General features: G+C 45.3%; 2 protein-coding genes across 2 annotated transcripts in view; both read left to right on the top strand.

The window, feature by feature from the left end:
* The window catches only part of LOC139160015 (zinc finger protein 850-like), a 37,103-nt gene that overhangs the window by 13,420 nt on the left and 5,367 nt on the right, over positions 1–18,316 (top strand). The window contains exon 3 of the transcript XR_011557870.1: positions 10,919–11,040. The gene's annotated coding sequence lies outside the window, so the exon portion shown is untranslated. The remainder of the gene's footprint in view (positions 1–10,918; positions 11,041–18,316) is intronic.
* On the top strand, positions 7,396–17,149 carry LOC139160031 (zinc finger protein 84-like). Its single transcript, XM_070737545.1, has 2 exons — positions 7,396–7,483; positions 14,622–17,149. Exon 2 carries the CDS (start codon positions 15,030–15,032, stop codon positions 16,416–16,418), a length of 1,389 nt encoding a protein of 462 aa, XP_070593646.1. The 5' UTR covers positions 7,396–7,483; positions 14,622–15,029; the 3' UTR covers positions 16,419–17,149.

The following is an 18,316-nucleotide window of genomic DNA, read 5'->3' as shown; positions in this document are numbered from 1 at the left end:
ATCAATTTGTTTAAATTGCTAAATAGACTAATAATCAATTAATAATATCAAAACTTTTATACATATTGCTTGTTAAAAATAGGGACAATATTAATACTAATTAGATCAAAAAAGATTTACCATCTGATGTTATATAATTAATATTGTCTATGTTAAATCTACACAGTACAAAATTTGATTATGGATCACAAGTTCAGAGAGCTTAATTCATATATACAGTGGTACCTCATGATACGAACCCCTCATCATACAAACATTTCATGATATGAACCCGGGGTTCATGATTTGTTTGCCTTGTCTTAAGAACCATTTTCACCTTACGAACCCGAGCCGGGGGCATGGGCTTTCTTACTGCGCATGCGCTCTACCTTGTGATCTCTTACTGCAGCAGGGATTTCCCTGCCTGTCACTGCCGGAATTTCCTATTTGCTTGATGCCCCGCCGGGATTTCCCGCCTCCTTTTGCTTGAACTGGCAGTCCCGAGGTGGGGAATCCTGGCCGTGGCAAGGACCCGCGCTTTGCCTCAGACAAGGCTCCCTGGCTCTCCCTGGGTTTCCCCGTAACAAAGACCCCCACTGCCGCCTGGTCCTCCGTGGGGGGGTGGGAGGGGCGGAGCTGTGCCTGAACCTGGAGCCCGCTTGCTCGCTTCCTCTTGCTTGTTCCACCGCAGCTGTTACCCCCCCCCTGTGGAGGACCAGGCAAAAGTGGCAGGGGGGGGGGACTTTGCTGCTTTAAGGCGACAGGGCAACCCAGGGAGCTTTGTCTGTTCCACGGCTGGGATTCCCCGCCTCGGGAATGCCAGTGCAAGTAAAAAGAGGTGGGGAATTCCATTTGCCCCGCCGGATTCCCTTCTGAGAGGTTTTGTTTGGATGAACTTCGTTGAGCTCATATCTCTCTCTCTCTCTCTCTCTCTCTCTCTCTCCTTCCCCCTCCCTCTACCTCCCTCCTTCCCTCCCTCCCTCTCTTCCTTCCTCCCTGCCTCCCTCCTCTTCCTCCTCCTCCTCCTGTATTCCGCCTCCCTCCCAGCCTTCGGGCAGCATTCGCCTTCCTCTGCCGCCATCGGCACCCAGCTCCTCCTCGTCTTCTCACTTCTTTACAAGTTGACAGTCGGGCGGCGGCACAGAGGCTGGGAGCGGCGAGGGTGTGTGGAAGAGGTCCACGGGAGAACTGGGGGGAACCACTGCCACCGCTCCGTGGAAGGGACCCGGCTGGGAAGCTCCCGAAGGTGGTCTTTGCGTCGTCCCAGGAAAGCAAGCAGCAGGCATGGACTGGGGTCTTTCCCCTAGGGGCAAAGGTGGTGGTCGCGGGGTGGTTTTGCTGCAGGCGGGTGTCTAGGCACCGCAGCTCCCCCCAGTTCTCTCGTGGACCTCTTCCACACACCCCGACTCCCCCAGCTGCTGTGCTTTTCTTTCGGCTTCTGGATGGATGGGAGGAGCTAAGCGACCGGAGGAATCAATGTAAAACGCCGCTGGGCTAGCAACGTCTCTGACTGCTTAGCTGCTCCTGTCCAGCCCGAAGCCGAAAGAAAAGCGTGTAGGCTGCTGAACAAAGGGCAGAGCTTTCGGCTTCTGGATGGATGGGAGGAGCTAAGCGACCGGAGGAATCAATGTAAAACGCCGCTGGGCTAGCAACGTCTCTGACTGCTTAGCTGCTCCTGTCCAGCCCGAAGCCGAAAGAAAAGCGTGTAGGCTGCTGAACAAAGGGCAGAGCTTTCGGCTTCTGGATGGATGGGAGGAGCTAAGCAACTGGAGGAATCAATGTAAAATGCCGCTGGGCTGGCAACATCTCCGGCTGCTTAGCTCCTCCTGTCCAGCCCGAAGCCGAAAGAAAAGCGTGGAGGCTGGTGAACAAAGGGCAGAACTTTCGACTTCTGGATGGATGGGAGGAGCTAAGCGGCCGGAGACTATCAATGTAAAAGCACTGCTGGGCTGGCAACGTCTCCAGTCGCTTAGGTCCTCCTGTCCAGCCGAAGCCGAAAGAAAAGTGCGGAGGCTGCGGGAGTCGGGATGTGTGGAAGAGGTCCGCGGGAGAACTGGGGGGAGCTGCGGTGCCTAGACACCCGCCTGCAGCAAAGCCACCCCGCGACCACCACCTTTGCCCCCAGGGGAAAGACCCCAGCCCACGCCTGCTGCTTGCTCTCCCGGAAAGACCCCAGCCCACACCTTCGGGAGCTTCCCAGCCGGGTCCCTTCCACGGGGCAGTGGCCACGGCTCCCCCCAGTTCTCCCGCTGACCTTTTCCATACACGCACACCATCCCCAGCCTCCGCGCCGCCACCCGGCTGTCATCTTGTAAAGAAGCAAGAAGAGGAGAAGGAGCTGAGCGCCGGTGGCGGAGGAAGGCGAATGTGGCCCGGAGGCTGGGAGGGAGGCAGAGGAGGAGGGAGGCCAGGAGGGAGAGGGGGAAGGAGGGAGGGAGGAAGGAGAGAGAGAGAAAGGTTTCTGCCTGAAGTTACAGATAGGGGTGGCGGTGCGTTTCCCTCCCCTGGCCTTCCAGCCATTGCAAGCCGGACAGTAACTGTTGACTTTTCGGTTAATCCACCCACGAGGCTCCCTCCGGGCAGCCTGCGTTGTCTCTCCCCCATCTCCCCCCCTCCACCCACCCCCGAACAAAATCCGAATGCCAGCGGTAATGAGGCAAAAGGGGTGAATTTTGGGCTTGCACGCATTAATCGCTTTTCCATTGATTCCTATGGGAAACATTCTTTTCTCTTACGAACTTTTCACCTTACGAACCTCCTCCCGGCACCAATTAAGTTCGTAAGACGAGGTATTACTGTACTACTATTCAATAACTAACCAAACTTTAATCTTAATAGTATTAATGTAACCTTTCACTTTCCTATTACTATGATATTATGCTTTAATACTAACTTTTATTCCTTTGAAACAAATAGAAATATTTCTTAATAAAGATGGAAACAATAGTGATATTGATTGTATCAGTAAATTAATTGAAAAAGGCTTAATAATACTCACAATCTATGATATCTTATGTAATTTATGTTATCTATATTAAGTCTATACAATGCAAAATTTAATCTACTATAAATGGTACAAGCAACAATTATAATATATATATATTGAAGCTCTTGCTTCTTCATCTCTCATGCACATATCCTTAAATTATCTTCTCAGATGACATCCAACTTTATAAACAAACAATCCTTGCATTTCTCAAGGATTGGACAACTGTTACAATCTAATTTCTGCTGCCACTGGTCGAGGGCTCTAAATTGGTTCTCTATGGGGTATGCCGACCCCAAACAGATTGCCTACGACGTCCCCTTCTTCACCACCCCTCCAAGGCAGTTCTGACCTGATTCTGACCAGTGAGGGGCAAAAGTTACCACCATTTAATGGGACACCGCTTGGCAGGCAGCGGGCATGGGTGTGCGGATGGCAGGCACAGACACGAGGGTTGGGGGTAAGGTGCATTTGCCCAGCATGAGATTTGCTTCCGCATGCACAAGAAGCAAAATCTTGTGTGAGGATATGCTCGACTGCAAGATTTCGGCGATTTTCACTGGGATTTTTGTTTCTGCGTATGAATGGAAGCAAAAAATTGGCGAAAATCGCAAAAATCTCACAGTTGCACACCTCCTCGCGTGTGATTTCGCTGCATTTGCAGGAAGCAAATCTCACACCGGGCTCAGGCACCCGACCACAAGTCAAGTGTCGCTGCGCACACGGCTTCATTTCCACTACCGGAATGGTGTCCCATCCCAGGAGCAGTCCACTGTCCATCCCTGGTTCCTATTGAACCAGGTCCCCTAGGCCAGTGATTTTCAACCTTTTTTGAGCCGCGGCACATTTTTTACATTTACAAAATCCTGGGGCACACCACCAACCAAAATGACACAAATCAAATAAATAAATACATACATACATACATACATACATACATACATACATACATACATACATAAATAACCCCCTCATATATACAATCCCATGTAACATCCCCTTATAAATACTGTACAGTCAATTATCAATCATCCCTCCTCAAATTTATACCACTGTCTCATTTCTGGGTACTTCTGTCTTTCCCCCTTTTCTCTCTCATTCCTTCTCCCTCTCACTTCTCTTTTTCCATCCCTGTCTCTCTCCCCCCCCCTTATGTGTGTGTGTGTATACACACTCGAACCATTTCCAAAACCAATTGAGGGCTGGGTTTTTTTTCTCTTTTATTCTTTTCAAAAATGCTTTTTACCATATGCTTCAAGAATCACCTCTCTCTCTCTCTCTTTTGTTTATCTCTCCTCTCATTCTCTGCCTCAATCATTTTTTCATTTCTCCTTTTTTCTCCCCTTTTTGTTCTCATTTCTCTCTCCTTTCCTATCCCTATCTGTCTCTCTTGCTTTCTCTCTCTCTTGCTATCTCTTTTTCTCTCTTGCTTTCCTTCTCTCTCGTTCTCTCTTATTTTCTTTCTCTCTTGTTCTTTCTCTCTCTCATGCTTTCTCTCTCTTGTTCTTTCTCTCTGTTGCTCTCTCTCGTTCTCTCTCTTATTTTCTCTCTCTCTCATGCTTTCTCTTGTTCTTTCTCTCTGTTGCTCTCTCGTTCTCTCTTATTTTCTTTCTCTCTCTTGTTCTCTCTCTTATTTTCTTTCTCTCTCTCTTGTTCTTTCTCTCTCTCTCTCTCTCTCTCTCGTTCTCTCTCTTCCTTTCTTCTCTGTGGAGGCCGGCGAAGGTTTTCCTTAGTTTGAATGTTCTGAGCAAGCTGGCAGGGGGATGGGAAGCAACCCCTTTACTGACAGCCTGGGACGGGACTGTGAGGGGTAGGCGTTCCCACAGCGCTCGGAGCGGCTAGCGGCCGGATCGCCAGCACCGCTGCAGCCACCGCTGTGGGAGGAGCTGGAGAGAAGGATGGATCGGGCGGGCGGAGACAGCCACAAGTGGAAGCCTCACCCCTGGAGCTCCCACTTGCAGAAGCCGCCCCTCCCCCGGCTATTGCCCGCCGCCGCTATTAGTGACGAGAAGCCATGGGCGCGAGGGGGCCGACTTTCAAAGCAACCTTTGCCGGCCTCTCGCAGGAGGGTGCCAATGGCAGCGGCAGCGGGCAATAGCCGGGGGGGAGGCTTCTGCAAGTGGGAGCTCTAGGGCTGAAGCCTCAGCCCTGGAGCTCCCACTTGCAGGAGCCGTCTCGCGGCACATCTGACCATGTCTCGCAGCACACTGATTGAAAAACACTGCCCTAGGCGATAGGGATTGGGGATTCCCAGAGTGTATGTGAGAAACTCCGTGTCACCGCTGCGCTTGGCCATGCCCCTCTCCTCCATAAAAAAGTGTTGCTGAGACACTGGAAATGTTCAGGAAATAGCAACAAATCCCCATGAACCTCTTGTAAAGTGGCTTTTTGGAAAAAGAAATGTTTCATTCAGAAAATTAATTTAAATTACAAACTCAAATTTCTTTTTAAAACAAAACAAGGTTAAACTACTTTTAAATAGAAGAAAAAATGTGCATGAAGAAGATAGAAAGAAATTTACATATATTGAGTATCCATAAATATATTGGATCAATATCTGTTTCCTCCCCTTCCGAAGCAGGCCCAAAATTTATGAAGTTTTACCTCAATTTACAACCAATTTCACCTTTATCTACTACTCTACTACATAGAGAGGCAAACTAGTTAACAGGTGAACCAGCAGCAATGTTAAAACAGCAAAACATTAACACTCTAATTTTACATTTAACTTGTACAAAGTCTAGAATGGCTTATTTAATATATGTCACCATAATGATTGTCTCTGATCTCTTCCAGATGAAATATCTTTGTTTGATTCTTACTAATAACATTTTTTCTAAGATTTTGTTTAAGAACAATACAACAACCAATTGTGTCTTTCCCAAAATTATGAACCTCTGTTGCCGATCCATTTTCCCCAAAGAGTCCAGTGTTGAGAGGGCTTTTAAGAAGTGGCTGTGCTCCATGTGGCAGCTTCTTGGGAAGAGCTCAGGCTCACAAAGGGATTCATTTGTGTTCACTCATAATCCCCAACTCCTCCATCACGCACAGAGGAAGGGGACCTCCCAGAACAGAATTTGTTTTTTCTCCACGATTCTTCACATCCTTCTGAGTAGTAATCCACTAGTTGGGTACAATGATTTTGTCCCTGTGATGCTTACCTGCTGATGGTAATCCACCATGGAAAAGAGAAATAAAATCACTAGCACTCAGGTGGTGTCCCAATTAATGTCCACAGTAATTCATTTAATGACTGGGCAAAGTGAGGTCAAAAGCCTGTTACAATCAAGGACAAATAAATGCTGTTTTTCAATCATCACCCTCTTTAATTCTGTGTAATATGCTTCTTATAGTCCAGTTTGATTAAAAAAATCCTTTCTCCAGGTCTGCTACCATATTCTTCATTAGGGGCAGCAGGTAAGCATTTCGAACATAGATATACCATTTAGCCCTCTATAGTCTACCCACAAATGAAGGGACCCATCTTTTTCCCCCAGAACAATTGGGGCATCCACCTTGGGCCAAGCCAATTAGATGAATCTTTAAACTAACCCACAAACGTCACTTCAACAAGACTTCAAACTTAAGGAGCTGTCAGTTTGCACTTCTAGGTGAGGCACTTACACCTGGGCGCAGGGCTCAGGTGTGTGAACTACGCTACAGCTTGATCTAATAAACTTAGAAACAGCAACTAAAGTGTCGAACCTCTTTCTGGTCCTGTAAGACTGCACTTTGGATACTGCATCTCGTTTTGGTCACCACGATATAAAAAAGATGTTTGGTCTGTAGAAAGACCACAGAGTAGAAGAACAAAGACATTTAAGTGAGTGGAGGGTAAAACATACAATGAAGGATTGTAGGAATTGGGTAACAGAGAGAAAAACGGTGATATGATAGCAGTCTTTCAGTACTTGAAGGACAGACACAGAAAAGAAGAATCATCTGTCTGTCTGCCTGTCTGTCTATCTATCTGAGTCTGCACAGAGGGCGGCATACAAATCTAATAAATTATTGTCTGTCTGTGTCTGTCTGTCTGTCTATCTATCTATCCATTCAATGTACAAGATAACAGGGTTTGGTATGAACATAAAAGCAAAGTAGGTAAAGGTAAATTTGGACAATAGGACAGGGACCGTAGGCACAATGGTGCTCAGACTTTAGAAAAAGGGGGAAAAAGAACAACAAAGACATTTACAGGTTTTATTATATATACTCAAGAGTCTGAAAATGGCTTGATAGCATGTAATCGGTGAGACGATCTGGTAAATGCCATCCGTGGAGAAGGAAAAAGCATGCCCGCCCCCCCCCCCAGCCCCCCAAAAACATCTGTGACTCGAAATTCAACAATGCAGTAGTAGCCTCTCTGGTTGATCTTGAAGGAGTTAAAACCATTGAGTACTGTATTGCTAGAAAGGATGGAAGGAGAGAAATTTCCTCTTCCGGAAAGGAAACCGAGCGGAGAGTGTGGTGCAGAGAGGCGCTCTCGCCTCCTCCAAGGATCGAAACATCAGTTGGTAGGTGAGTTGAGGGGAGCGACTCAGGCTGTTTGGTTCCCTCCACGGCGTGGAAGCAGAGAAGCAACTAGAATTGCGGAAGAACAGTTGGAAGGGATCTTTGGGGTCATCCAGTCCAGCCCCCTTTTCCAGCAGGAGACCTTATGCATTTCAGGCACATGGCTGCCCAGCCTCTTCCCGAAAGCCTCCGGTGGTGGAGCAGCCACAACTTCTGCAGGAAAACCGGTTAATTGTTCTCACAGTCAGAAAATGTCTCCTTGCTTCTAGGTTGCTTCTCTCCTTGATTCGCTTCCACCCATTGTTTCCTGTTTTCCCTTCAGATGCTCTGGAGAAATGACTGAGCCCCTCCTCTTTGTGGCAGCCCCTCAGATATTGGAAGACTGCTGGCATTTTAACCTCCTTCTATTCTATAATCAATTCCTGCAACCATCTTTGTATGTTTTAGCCTCAAACCTCCAAATACATTTGTTGCTCTTTCATTTATTCCCTTAGTAAGAAGTAAGTCCAGTATAGTTGATCCTCTAATTCAGTGGTTCTCAACTTTTCTAGTGCCGGGACCCCTTAATCCAGGTCCTCATGTTGTAGTGACACCCAACCATAAGTCTAGCACCAATTCTCCCAACAGAGCTTTAAGCTGATTGGCAGGAAGGTCAGAGGGACACCCCTACTGTATACGCCTGATTGGTCGATTTGTAAAAATATGTTCCAAGATGCCAGAATAGAAGCTTTAGTTCCTAACACCAAGGGGGGGGGGGGGTTGGTCTTTTTCCTTTTTGTCTTAGGCGACCCCAGTGAAACGGTCATTCGACCCCCAAAGTGTTCAGAAACTTCAGATCGTGCAGAATGCAGCTGCGAGAGCAGTCATGGGCTTACCTAGGTATGCCCATGTTTCGCCATCACTCCGCAGTCTGCATTGGTTGCCGATCAATTTTCGGTCACAAATCAAAGTGTTGGTTATGACCTTTAAAGCCCTTCATGGCATTGGACCAGAATATCTCCGAGACCGCCTCCTGCCGCACGAATCCCAGCGACCGATTAGGTCCCACAGAGTGGGCCTTCTCTGGGTCCCGTCAACTAAACAATGTCGGTTGGCGGGCCCCAGGGGAAGAGCCTTCTCTGTGGCGGCCCCGACTCTCTGGAACCAACTCCCCCCGGAGATTAGAACTGCCCCTACTCTCCCTGCCTTCCGTAAAGTTCTTAAAACCCACCTCTGTCGTCAGGCATGGGGGAACTGAAACATCTCCCCCGGGCATGTACAATTTATGTATGGTATGTTTGTGTGTGTGCTTGTTAGTATATCGGGGTTCTTTTAAAACTTTTTTAAATATTTAAATTTATTTGGATTTGTTACGATTTGTTTATGCCTTGTTGTGAGCCGCCCTGAGTTCGCGGAGAGTGGCGGCATACAAATATAAATAATAAATAAATTAAATAAATAAATAAATAAATAAATAAAGGGGTCCCAACCTCCAGGTTGAGAACCACTGCTCTAATTCCATCCTGTATCTTTTGAGTGATCAAGTTGTGGATTTTATCATGGTTTCCTATTCAATCAAGGGAATTTCTTCTCTTAGTATTAAGTCTAGTATAGTTGATCCTCTAATTCTATCCTGTATGTTTTGGGTGATAAAGTTGTCCTTTTTGTCAGGGTCTCCTACTCAAGCACTTTCAACTCTCTTGACAATAATGGATTAATCTGCCACTGTGTTATTTTGATTTTTTTTAAAATTTCCATGTGTAGCCAACAAGCACAGTGTATTTACTATTGCTTAATCCATGTATGAACCAGGTTTCAACTAAAAAGATCTTATTGAAGATGTTTTGGGATGTTGTGAATATAGAATAACAGACTTGGAAGGGATCTTGGAGATCTTCTAGTCCAACCCCCCTTTAGGCAGGAAACCCTACACCACTTCAGACAAATGGTAATCCAATATCTTCCTTAAAACTTCCAGTATTGGAACGTTAGCAACTTCTGGAAGCAAGTTGTTGCACTGGTTAATTGTTCTAACTGTCCGGAAATTTCTTCTTAGTTCTAAATGGCTTCTCTCCTTGTTTAATTTCCACCTATTGCTTCTTGTTCTACCCTCATGTGTTTTGGAGAATAGCTTCATTCTCTCTTGTTTGTGGCGACCAAAACTGAATGCGGTGTTCCAAGTGTGGCCTTACCAAGGCATTCTAAAATGGTATTAACACTTCACGTGAGCTTGATTCTATCCCTCTGTTAATGCAGCCTAGATCTTTTTTGGCAGATGCTACACATTGCTGGCTCATATTTAAATGGTTGTCCACTAGGACTCCAAGATCCCTCTCACAGTTAATACTATTGAGCAAGGTACCACATATACTGTACCTGTGCATTTTGTTTTTCCTGCTTAGATGTAGAAGCTTCCTTTTTTCACCATTGATTTTTATTTTGATGTGTGTATATGTGTATTGTCTTCTTTTGTTTGATATATGTTTATTAATGAAGAAACTCAATAAAAACTATTTAAAAATAATAATTTTATTTTGTTAAATAGTATCCAATGTTCAAATCTGTCAAAATCTGCTTTCTTCTGCATCTTGAGCCTGTGTTGGCTTTTTTGGCAGCTGCTGCACATTGCTGGCTCATATTTAAATGGTTGTCCACTAAGACTCCTCCAAGATCTCCCTACTGTTGGACAAGGTACCACATATACTGTACCTGTGCATTTTGTTTTTCTTGTCTAAATGTAGAAGCTTACTTTTTTTCACCATTGAATTTCATTTTATTAGACAGCATTCAATGTTCAAGTCCATCAAGGTCCTTCTGAATCTTAAGCCTATCTTCTGAAAAGTTGGCTATTCCTGCTAGTTTGGTGTCACCTGCAAATTTGATAAGTTCTCCATGTATTGCCTTGTCGAAATCACTGATGAAGATGTTGAAGAGTACTGGGCTTAAAACAGAGCCTTGGGGTACCCCACTGCTTATTTCCCTCCATGTACATGCAGTTCCATTGAGCACTACACGTTGAGTGCGGTAGTCAGCCAATTTTGAATCCATCTAATGGTGTTACTGTCTAACCCACATTTTTCTACTTTATCTAGTAGTAGGTTATGGTCTACTTTATCAAATGCCTTATTGAAGTCCAAGTAAATTATTTTGACAGCTTTCCTCTGGTTCAATAATTTTATCGCTTTGTCAAAGTATGTAATAAGATTAATCCCCTTTTTTGAAGATGGGAACTTTCTCAGCTCTTTTCCAGTCCTCTGGAGAGTTCCCTCAAGTTCCAGGATCTTTGAAAGGTATAGTTCAGTGGTTCTGAAATCTCGTCTGCCAGTCTCTTCACAACCTTGGGGTGTAATTCATTTAGTCTTGGTGATTTGAACTTGTCTAGGATTGAGAGGTGCTCATTTGCCTTTTCCCCTAATTTAATTTGTGTTCCTAATTTGTGTTTTGTGTTGCTGTTTTGTATAGGTGTCAGGTCTTCGAAGCACCCCACTCCCAGTGACCATTTACCTCTAGGAGGAGGTTTGGGGTCTGTTTCTTCCTCATATTCCCACTCAGACCTCACCTGGCTTCATCTGGGTGGAGGGCAGGTAGGCTCCCTTCTCCTGGTTGGTGTCCTGGCTGAACATGGTAGCTTAGCCCCCTCGGTAGATTTCTGTCCAGGATGGGTATTTAGCACAGACTTTGCTTAATGTCAGAAGAGAAGGATTTAGGGATAGTGATTTCTGACAGTCTCAAAATGGGTGAGCAGTGTGGTCGGGCAGTAGGAAAAGCAAGTAGGATGCTTGGCTGCATAGCTAGAGGTATAACAAGCAGGAAGAGGGAGATTATGATCCCGCTACATAGAGTGCTGGTGAGACCACATTTTGAATACTGTGTTCAGTTCTGGAGACCTCACCTACAAAAAGATATTGACAAAATTGAACGGGTCCAAAGACGGGCTACAAGAATGGTGGAAGGTCTTAAGCATAAAACGTATCAGGAAAGACTTGATGAACTCAATCTGTATAGTCTGGAGGACAGAAGGAAAAGGGGGGACATGATCGAAACATTTAAATATGTTAAAGGGTTAAATAAGGTTCAGGAGGGAAGTGTTTTTAATAGGAAAGTGAACACAAGAACAAGGGGACACAATCTGAAGTTAGTTGGGAGAAAGATCAAAAGCAACGTGAGAAAATATTATTTCACTGAAAGAGTAGTAGATCCTTGGAACAAACTTCCAGCAGACGTGGTTGGTAAATCCACAGTAACTGAATTTAAACATGCCTGGGATAAACATATATCCATTGTAAGATAAAATACAGGAAATAGTATAAGGGCAGACTAGATGGACCATGAGGTCTTTTTTTGCCGTCAGTCTTCTATGTTTCTATGTTTCTATGTCAGCTTTGCTTCTATTTAGAGTCTAGGCTGACAATTTAGAGGCAGGTTAGAAAATAGATAAAGAGTAGCCAATGAACTTGCTTTTCATAAAGTAGCTTTTAAAAATATGTATATATATATATTATTCAACCCTCTTATTTAATTTAACCTTCAACCCTCTTTTTTAATTTTTGTCTATCAAAGCTCCAATTTTCTAGAAGTCCTTGAATAGATCTCCTAAACTCCACTGAAGATGTCCCCTAGCCTGGTAACAAAACATTCAGACATGTTCAGTAGTATTCAGAACACTATACAGCAGTCAGTTGGCCAGTGGGGTGGGAACTCATCTGAACCCATCTCGCTAAACACGTCCCTCAAGTCGCAGCACCCCTTAGGAATGTGAGGGTCAGCCTTCTTTGGCTCTTGCATTACTGCCCCCACCTCCTGCCTTAGTTTGGGGGGCTTTCCCAGCTCTCCTTTTGCTTTAATCTTCGGGATTTTAAGCAGCTACAGTACCTCCTCCGGTTCATATAGGGCAGTGATGGCGAACCTATGGCATGGGTGCCACAGGTGGCACGCCAAGCCATATATGCTGGCACTCAGTCATTGCCCTAGCTCTGCTCCAACGTGCATGTGTGTGCCGGCCAGCGTTTTTGGCTTCCAGAAGGCCTCTGGGGGGTGGGGAGGGTATTTTTACCCTCCCCTGGTTCCACAGAAGCCTTGGGAGGGCAAAACACGAGCCTACTGGGCCCACCAGAAGTTGGGAAACAGGCCATTTCCAGCGTCCGGAGGGACTCTGGTGGGTGGGGGCAGCTCTATTGGTCCTCTCCAGCCATTGAATTATAGATGTCGGCACTTGCGCATGCGCAATAGTGCATACGCATGTTCTTTCAGCACCCAAGGAAAAAAAGGTTCGCCCTCACTGCTATAGGGGGTTCCATTTCTGTGGCCATGCTAAGCCTAGCACCAGGGGTCTTTCCATACCCAGCACTATGATGATAAGGAGCCTGTGTATGACACACACATCCATCTGGTTTCCATCAGCTTGGTGATAAACGTCACTGGAATCCCCCCCCCCCCAAATTACAGATCTGTCCAGCTGGCAAAAGGCTTCCAGTGCCTTGAGTGGTCTAAGTCTCATCCCCAGCTTCTCAACTAGGGCAAGGTTAACTAGGCATCTGGTGCACTCTGAGTGTGGAAGGGCAACTAAGCGAGCAACCACCCAGCACCTCTTGCCATGTAGAGCCCACCCAGCAAACAACCCCGCCCTTGACCAGGCAGACCACCACTCATCAACCGAGCGGTAAGAGGATGATTGGGCCACCCACTTGATTCCAGGTCTTCCAGGCCCCGGGGCAGAGAATGCAAACATAGAAGACTGACGGAAAAGACCTCATGGTCCATGTAGTCTGCCCTTATAGTATTTCCTGTATTTTATCTTAGGATGGATATATGTTTATCCCAGGCATGTTTAAATTCAGTTACTGTGGATTTACCAAACACGTCTGCTGGAAGTTTGTTCCAAGGATCTACTACTCTTTCAGTAAAATAATATTTTCTCACGTTGCTTTTGATCTTTCCCCCAACTAACTTCAGATTGTGTCCCCTTGTTCTTGTGTTCACTTTCCTATTAAAAACACTTCCCTCCTGAACCTTATTTAACCCTTTAAATCTTTCAGAAACAGATACTCTGGGAATGCGCGTCCCACTCTATAGTTGCAGCTCCATATGAGGCTGTGGCTCCTTTCGCTGCCTCTCTACCCTTGCTGCCAGAAGACACGGCAGCAGGCAGCGGGCCCTCTTCTCCACTTCCATTGGCTTCCAGCTGGGGTTTACATCTTGCTGCCTGGCGTGGCCCATTCCCTTGTCACAACCCCCGCCCCAATTTCGGCCCACTGTGAAATGCGCATTTTACTGGAGACTGGCAGCTCCGTCACGTTCCTCACTGTTGTACCCAGGAACACATGTAAAATAAACCCCTCGAGGGTTCAAGAAGTTCGAAGTAGCGAGACTTTAATTTTTTTTTACAACGTATGTCCCTGGACACAACAGTGAGGAACATGATGGAGCTGGAGGGATAAGATGCGTGTCTCACTTCTTGCCCATCCTACTCCACCCGCTCATTAAAAAAATGCCAGAAATGAATCTTTGTGAGTCTCATACTGCCGCCAGAGCTGTTTCGTGGAGCAGGACTCTGCAAGGTTTTTCAGCAGCACTACCGCGAGGTTGAACATACCAGTGCAACCATGAATGGCAGGACACCGGCTGTGCTGGTATGATGAACCTGACGGCAGTGCTGCAGTTTGTGCTTCCAATGGCAAAACAAGCCTCGCAAAGTCCTGCTCCATGAGGCAGTGCTGGCGGGACACATAATGTATATACTTTCCCTTTTTGACACATTCTGCAATCATTTTATAAACAATTAAAGTTACTCTTTTCTTTGAATTGTGTAGACAAAGAAGACGACATTCCAATGGTCTCGGCGGCCTCCCGAACCTGAACCCGAAAAGTTCGGCAAAAGTTCGGGCTCGGGTTCAGGAGAATACCGAGAAGCCCTCTGGCTGTTTCAAAAGGTGACAGCCGGGCGGCGGCGGCCAGCAGAGCGCCATTTTACGATCTGCGGTCGGTTCGTAAGTCGAAAAAAGTTTGTATGAAGAGGCAAAAAATTTCCGAACCCCAGGTTCGTATCTCAAAATGTTTGTATCACGGGGGGTTCATATCACGGGGTACCACTGTACTTTCCTTTTTAAACATCTTCTGCAATTATTTTATAAACAATTAAAGTTACTCTTTTCTTTTAATTGCGTAGACAAAGAAGACGGCAATAGGAGCACTCCAGACAACTGAGAATAACAAGCAAGGTTAAAAAGGAAAACCTATCAAGCCTTTGACCATTTTTCATACTTTTGACTATTAGAGCTTTCCCATGGTCACATGATTTATATTTGAATGCTTGGCAGCTAACGCACATTTCAAATCACAACTGAGTATGCACAAAATGATCCACATTGGAGAAAAACAACACTAATGGGGCCAAAGCTTTAGTCAGAACAGTTCCCTTGTGATTCATGGAAGAACCCACATAGGAGAGAAACCATACAATATCTCCCTGTATACTGAGCATGGCAACTTGGTGATACATTAGAGGATTCACACCCAGGAGAAATCCTTTGAATGCTATGATTGTGGGAAAAGTTTCAGTCTGAACTCTCACCTCATGATACACCAGAGGATGTATACAAAAAAGAAATCATATCATTGTTCTGATTGCAGGAAATGTTTCACTTCAAATTACCTCCTCCTGATGCACCACAGAACACACACACGAGAAAAAACATATGGGTGTCTGGTTTGTGGGAAAGGGTTCAGTCAAAATTCCCATTTGGTGGTACACCAGAGTATTCATACAGGAGAGAAACCCTTTGAATGTCCTGATTATGGAAAAAGTTTCAGTCAGAATTCCACCCTACTGGTACATCAGAGGACTCACAGAGGAGACAAAACTTTTGAATGTTCTGATTGTGGGAAAAGTTTCAGTCAGAATTCTAACCTGGTAAGGCATAAGAGGACTCACACAGGAGAGAAACCCTTTGAATGTCCTGATTGTGGAAAAAGTTTCAGTCAGAATTCCACTCTACTGGTACATCAGAGGATTCACACAGGAGAGAAACCCTTTGAATGTCCTGATTGTGGGAAAGGTTTCAGCCAAAATTCCCACTTAGTGCTACACCAGAGTATTCATACAGGAGAGAAAACGTTTGAATGTCCTGATTGTGGGAAAGGTTTCAATCAAAATTGTCAATTGGTGGTACACCAGAGGATTCACACAGGAGAGAAACCCTTTGAATGTCCTGATTGTGGGAAAAGTTTCAGTCTAAATTCCCACCTGGTAAAACATCAGAGGACTCACACAGGAGAGAAACCCTTTGAATGTCCTGATTGTGGAAAAAGTTTCAGTCAGAATTGCATCCTACTGGTACATCAGAGGACTCATACAGGAGAGAAACCCTTTGAATGTCCTGATTGTGGAAAACGTTTCAGTAACAATTCCAACCTGGTAAGACATAAGAGGACTCACACAGAAGAGAAATTCTTTGAATGCCCTGACTGTGGGAAAACCTTCAGTCAAAATTCCCATTTGGTGGTACACCTGAGAACTCACACAGGAGAGAAACCCTTTGAATGTCCTGATTGTGAAAAAAGTTTCAGTCTAAAGTGCCACCTGGTAAGACATCAGAGGACTCACACAGAAGATAGATTCCTTGAATGCCCTGATTGTGGTAAAAGTTTCAGTAACAATTCCAATCTGATAAGACATCAGAGGACTCACACAGGAGAGAAACTCTTTGAATGTTCTGAGTGTGGGAAAAAATTCAGTGAGAAGTCCAACCTGGTACTTCACCTGAGGTCTCACACAGGAGAGAAACCCTTTCAATGTCCTGATTGTGGGAAAAGTTTCAGTCGCAATTCCAGGCTGGTGATCCACCAGAGGATTCACACAGGAGAGAAACCATATGAGTATCTTGATTGTGGAAAAAGTTTCAGTCAAAATCCCAACCTGATAATACATCAGAGGTCTCACATAGAAGAGAAATTATTTGAATGACTTTGGAAAGTTTTGCATTTCATTTGGAAACCAAGGACCCAGAGTATGAAGGAAGAATGGAGAGCAGGATGATTGAAGTCCAGTATGAAGTTTTCAGTCTGTGTTGATTTTGGGAGCCATGTCATCTTCTGGTTTCAGTCCACTGTGCTTCATGACGTCCAGGGTCAACACAGCCATCTACCAGAGGATTTTGGAGCACTTCATGTTTCCTTCCGCAGACGAGCTTTATGGCACCTGCTAATCTGCCCAAAGCACAAAAACCTGGTTCAATGACCGTGGGATTACTATGCTTGATTGGCCAACAAACGAACCTGACCTGAAACCTGGGGCATTGAGACCAAACAGTTTAGAAGAGCTGAAGGCCACTATTGAAGCATCCTGGTCTTCCGTAACACCTCAGTAGTGCCACAAGCTGTTAGCATCCATGCCATGCCGCATTGAGGCAGTAATTGCTGCAAAAGGAACCCAAGCCAAGTACTGAGTACATATGCCTGCTTAAACTTTTCAGAGGTCCAATATTGGTCCATGTACAATCCTTGTTTTATTGATTACATGTAACATTCTAATTTTCTGAGATGGGGGATTTGGGGTTTAAATGAGCTGTACACCATAATATGGCAATTATGACAAAAACATGGCTTGAACTGTCTTGCATGTAATGAGTCTCTCTCATATATTACGTTTCATTTTTTAAAGTTGCATTACTGAAATAAATGAGGTTTTGCACAATATACTAATTTTTTGAGTTTCACCTGCATATGACCGTATTTTTCAGACGGAAGGACATACTTTTTTTATCTCCCAAAAGGTGGGTGAAAATGTTTGTGTGTATTATAGACTAAATATTGCCAAAGCCCTGCCCACCAGCCACCTGTTTTTTGGCCTTGGCAGGCTCCAGGGTTTTTTTTGTCTTTTTCAGGGTGTTTTTGGTGCCCTTTTCAGGGCTTTTTTCAGCCCATTTTCAATGATTTTTGGCCCATTTTTGAGGCTTTTCAGAAACTCGGAAATGGGCTGAAAAAAAGGCTCAAAAATGGGCTGAAAAAATCTCATAAACTTCTTATCCCAAATTATAACTGCCTCTTCTGATTCACCTTCCTTATATAAAAGACCCCAGCACAAACATCGTTCCTACAAAAATTTTAATAATAATGGCTGGTAATTGTCTTACATAGCTGTTGTCCTAAGTTCAAATAAAAGATAAACCAGTCTTTTCTGTGGAATTGCTTCTAGTCTCATTAACAATCTGTAATATTCCAAGGAGGTCTGGCAAAAAGTATTTCAAATAACATCAGATAATCCCGAGGAACCTTGCTTTTCTTTGGCAACAGCCCAGGAACAATTGGCAGGCAAACCTGATGATTTCAGGCATTGAGAATAGGCTCTTCCTGTTTTTTTTTCACTCATGTCAGCCTTTGGAGGTTCTTGAGGCCCTGCCTGAGGCCCTGCCTGAGGCCCTGCCTGAGGCCCTGCCTGAGGCCCTGCCTGAGGCCCTGCCTGAGGCCCTGCCTGAGGCCCTGCCTGAGGCCCTGCCTGAGGCCCTGCCTGAGGCCCTGCCTGAGGCCCTGCCTGAGGCCCTGCCTCTGGTACTGAGACTTCTTCAGACTCCACGCCTGGCCCAGGTTCCTTCCCACTCTTCTCACTGTTATCAAATGAATGCCATCAAAGAAATGTGCAAGTTATTAAGCACAACAATGGCTATTTCAGGGCTTGGGGAAGCTTTGGGGGGCCCAGGCTTCCCTTCCAAAATTTGGATCCTCCTGGACCTTTCCCTTCCTCACAGGTCACCCTAGGTCTTTCCTCCCACATAAGGTACTCACTTCTATTGGATTCCTACAATTATTTTTTATTATTATTTATTGGATTTGTATGCCGCCCCTCTCCGTAGGCTCGGGGCGGCT

This window comes from Erythrolamprus reginae, chromosome 2 (assembly GCF_031021105.1).
Source record: "Erythrolamprus reginae isolate rEryReg1 chromosome 2, rEryReg1.hap1, whole genome shotgun sequence".
Lineage (NCBI taxonomy): Eukaryota > Metazoa > Chordata > Lepidosauria > Squamata > Dipsadidae > Erythrolamprus > Erythrolamprus reginae.
This window is presented reverse-complemented; position numbering and strand designations above follow the sequence as displayed.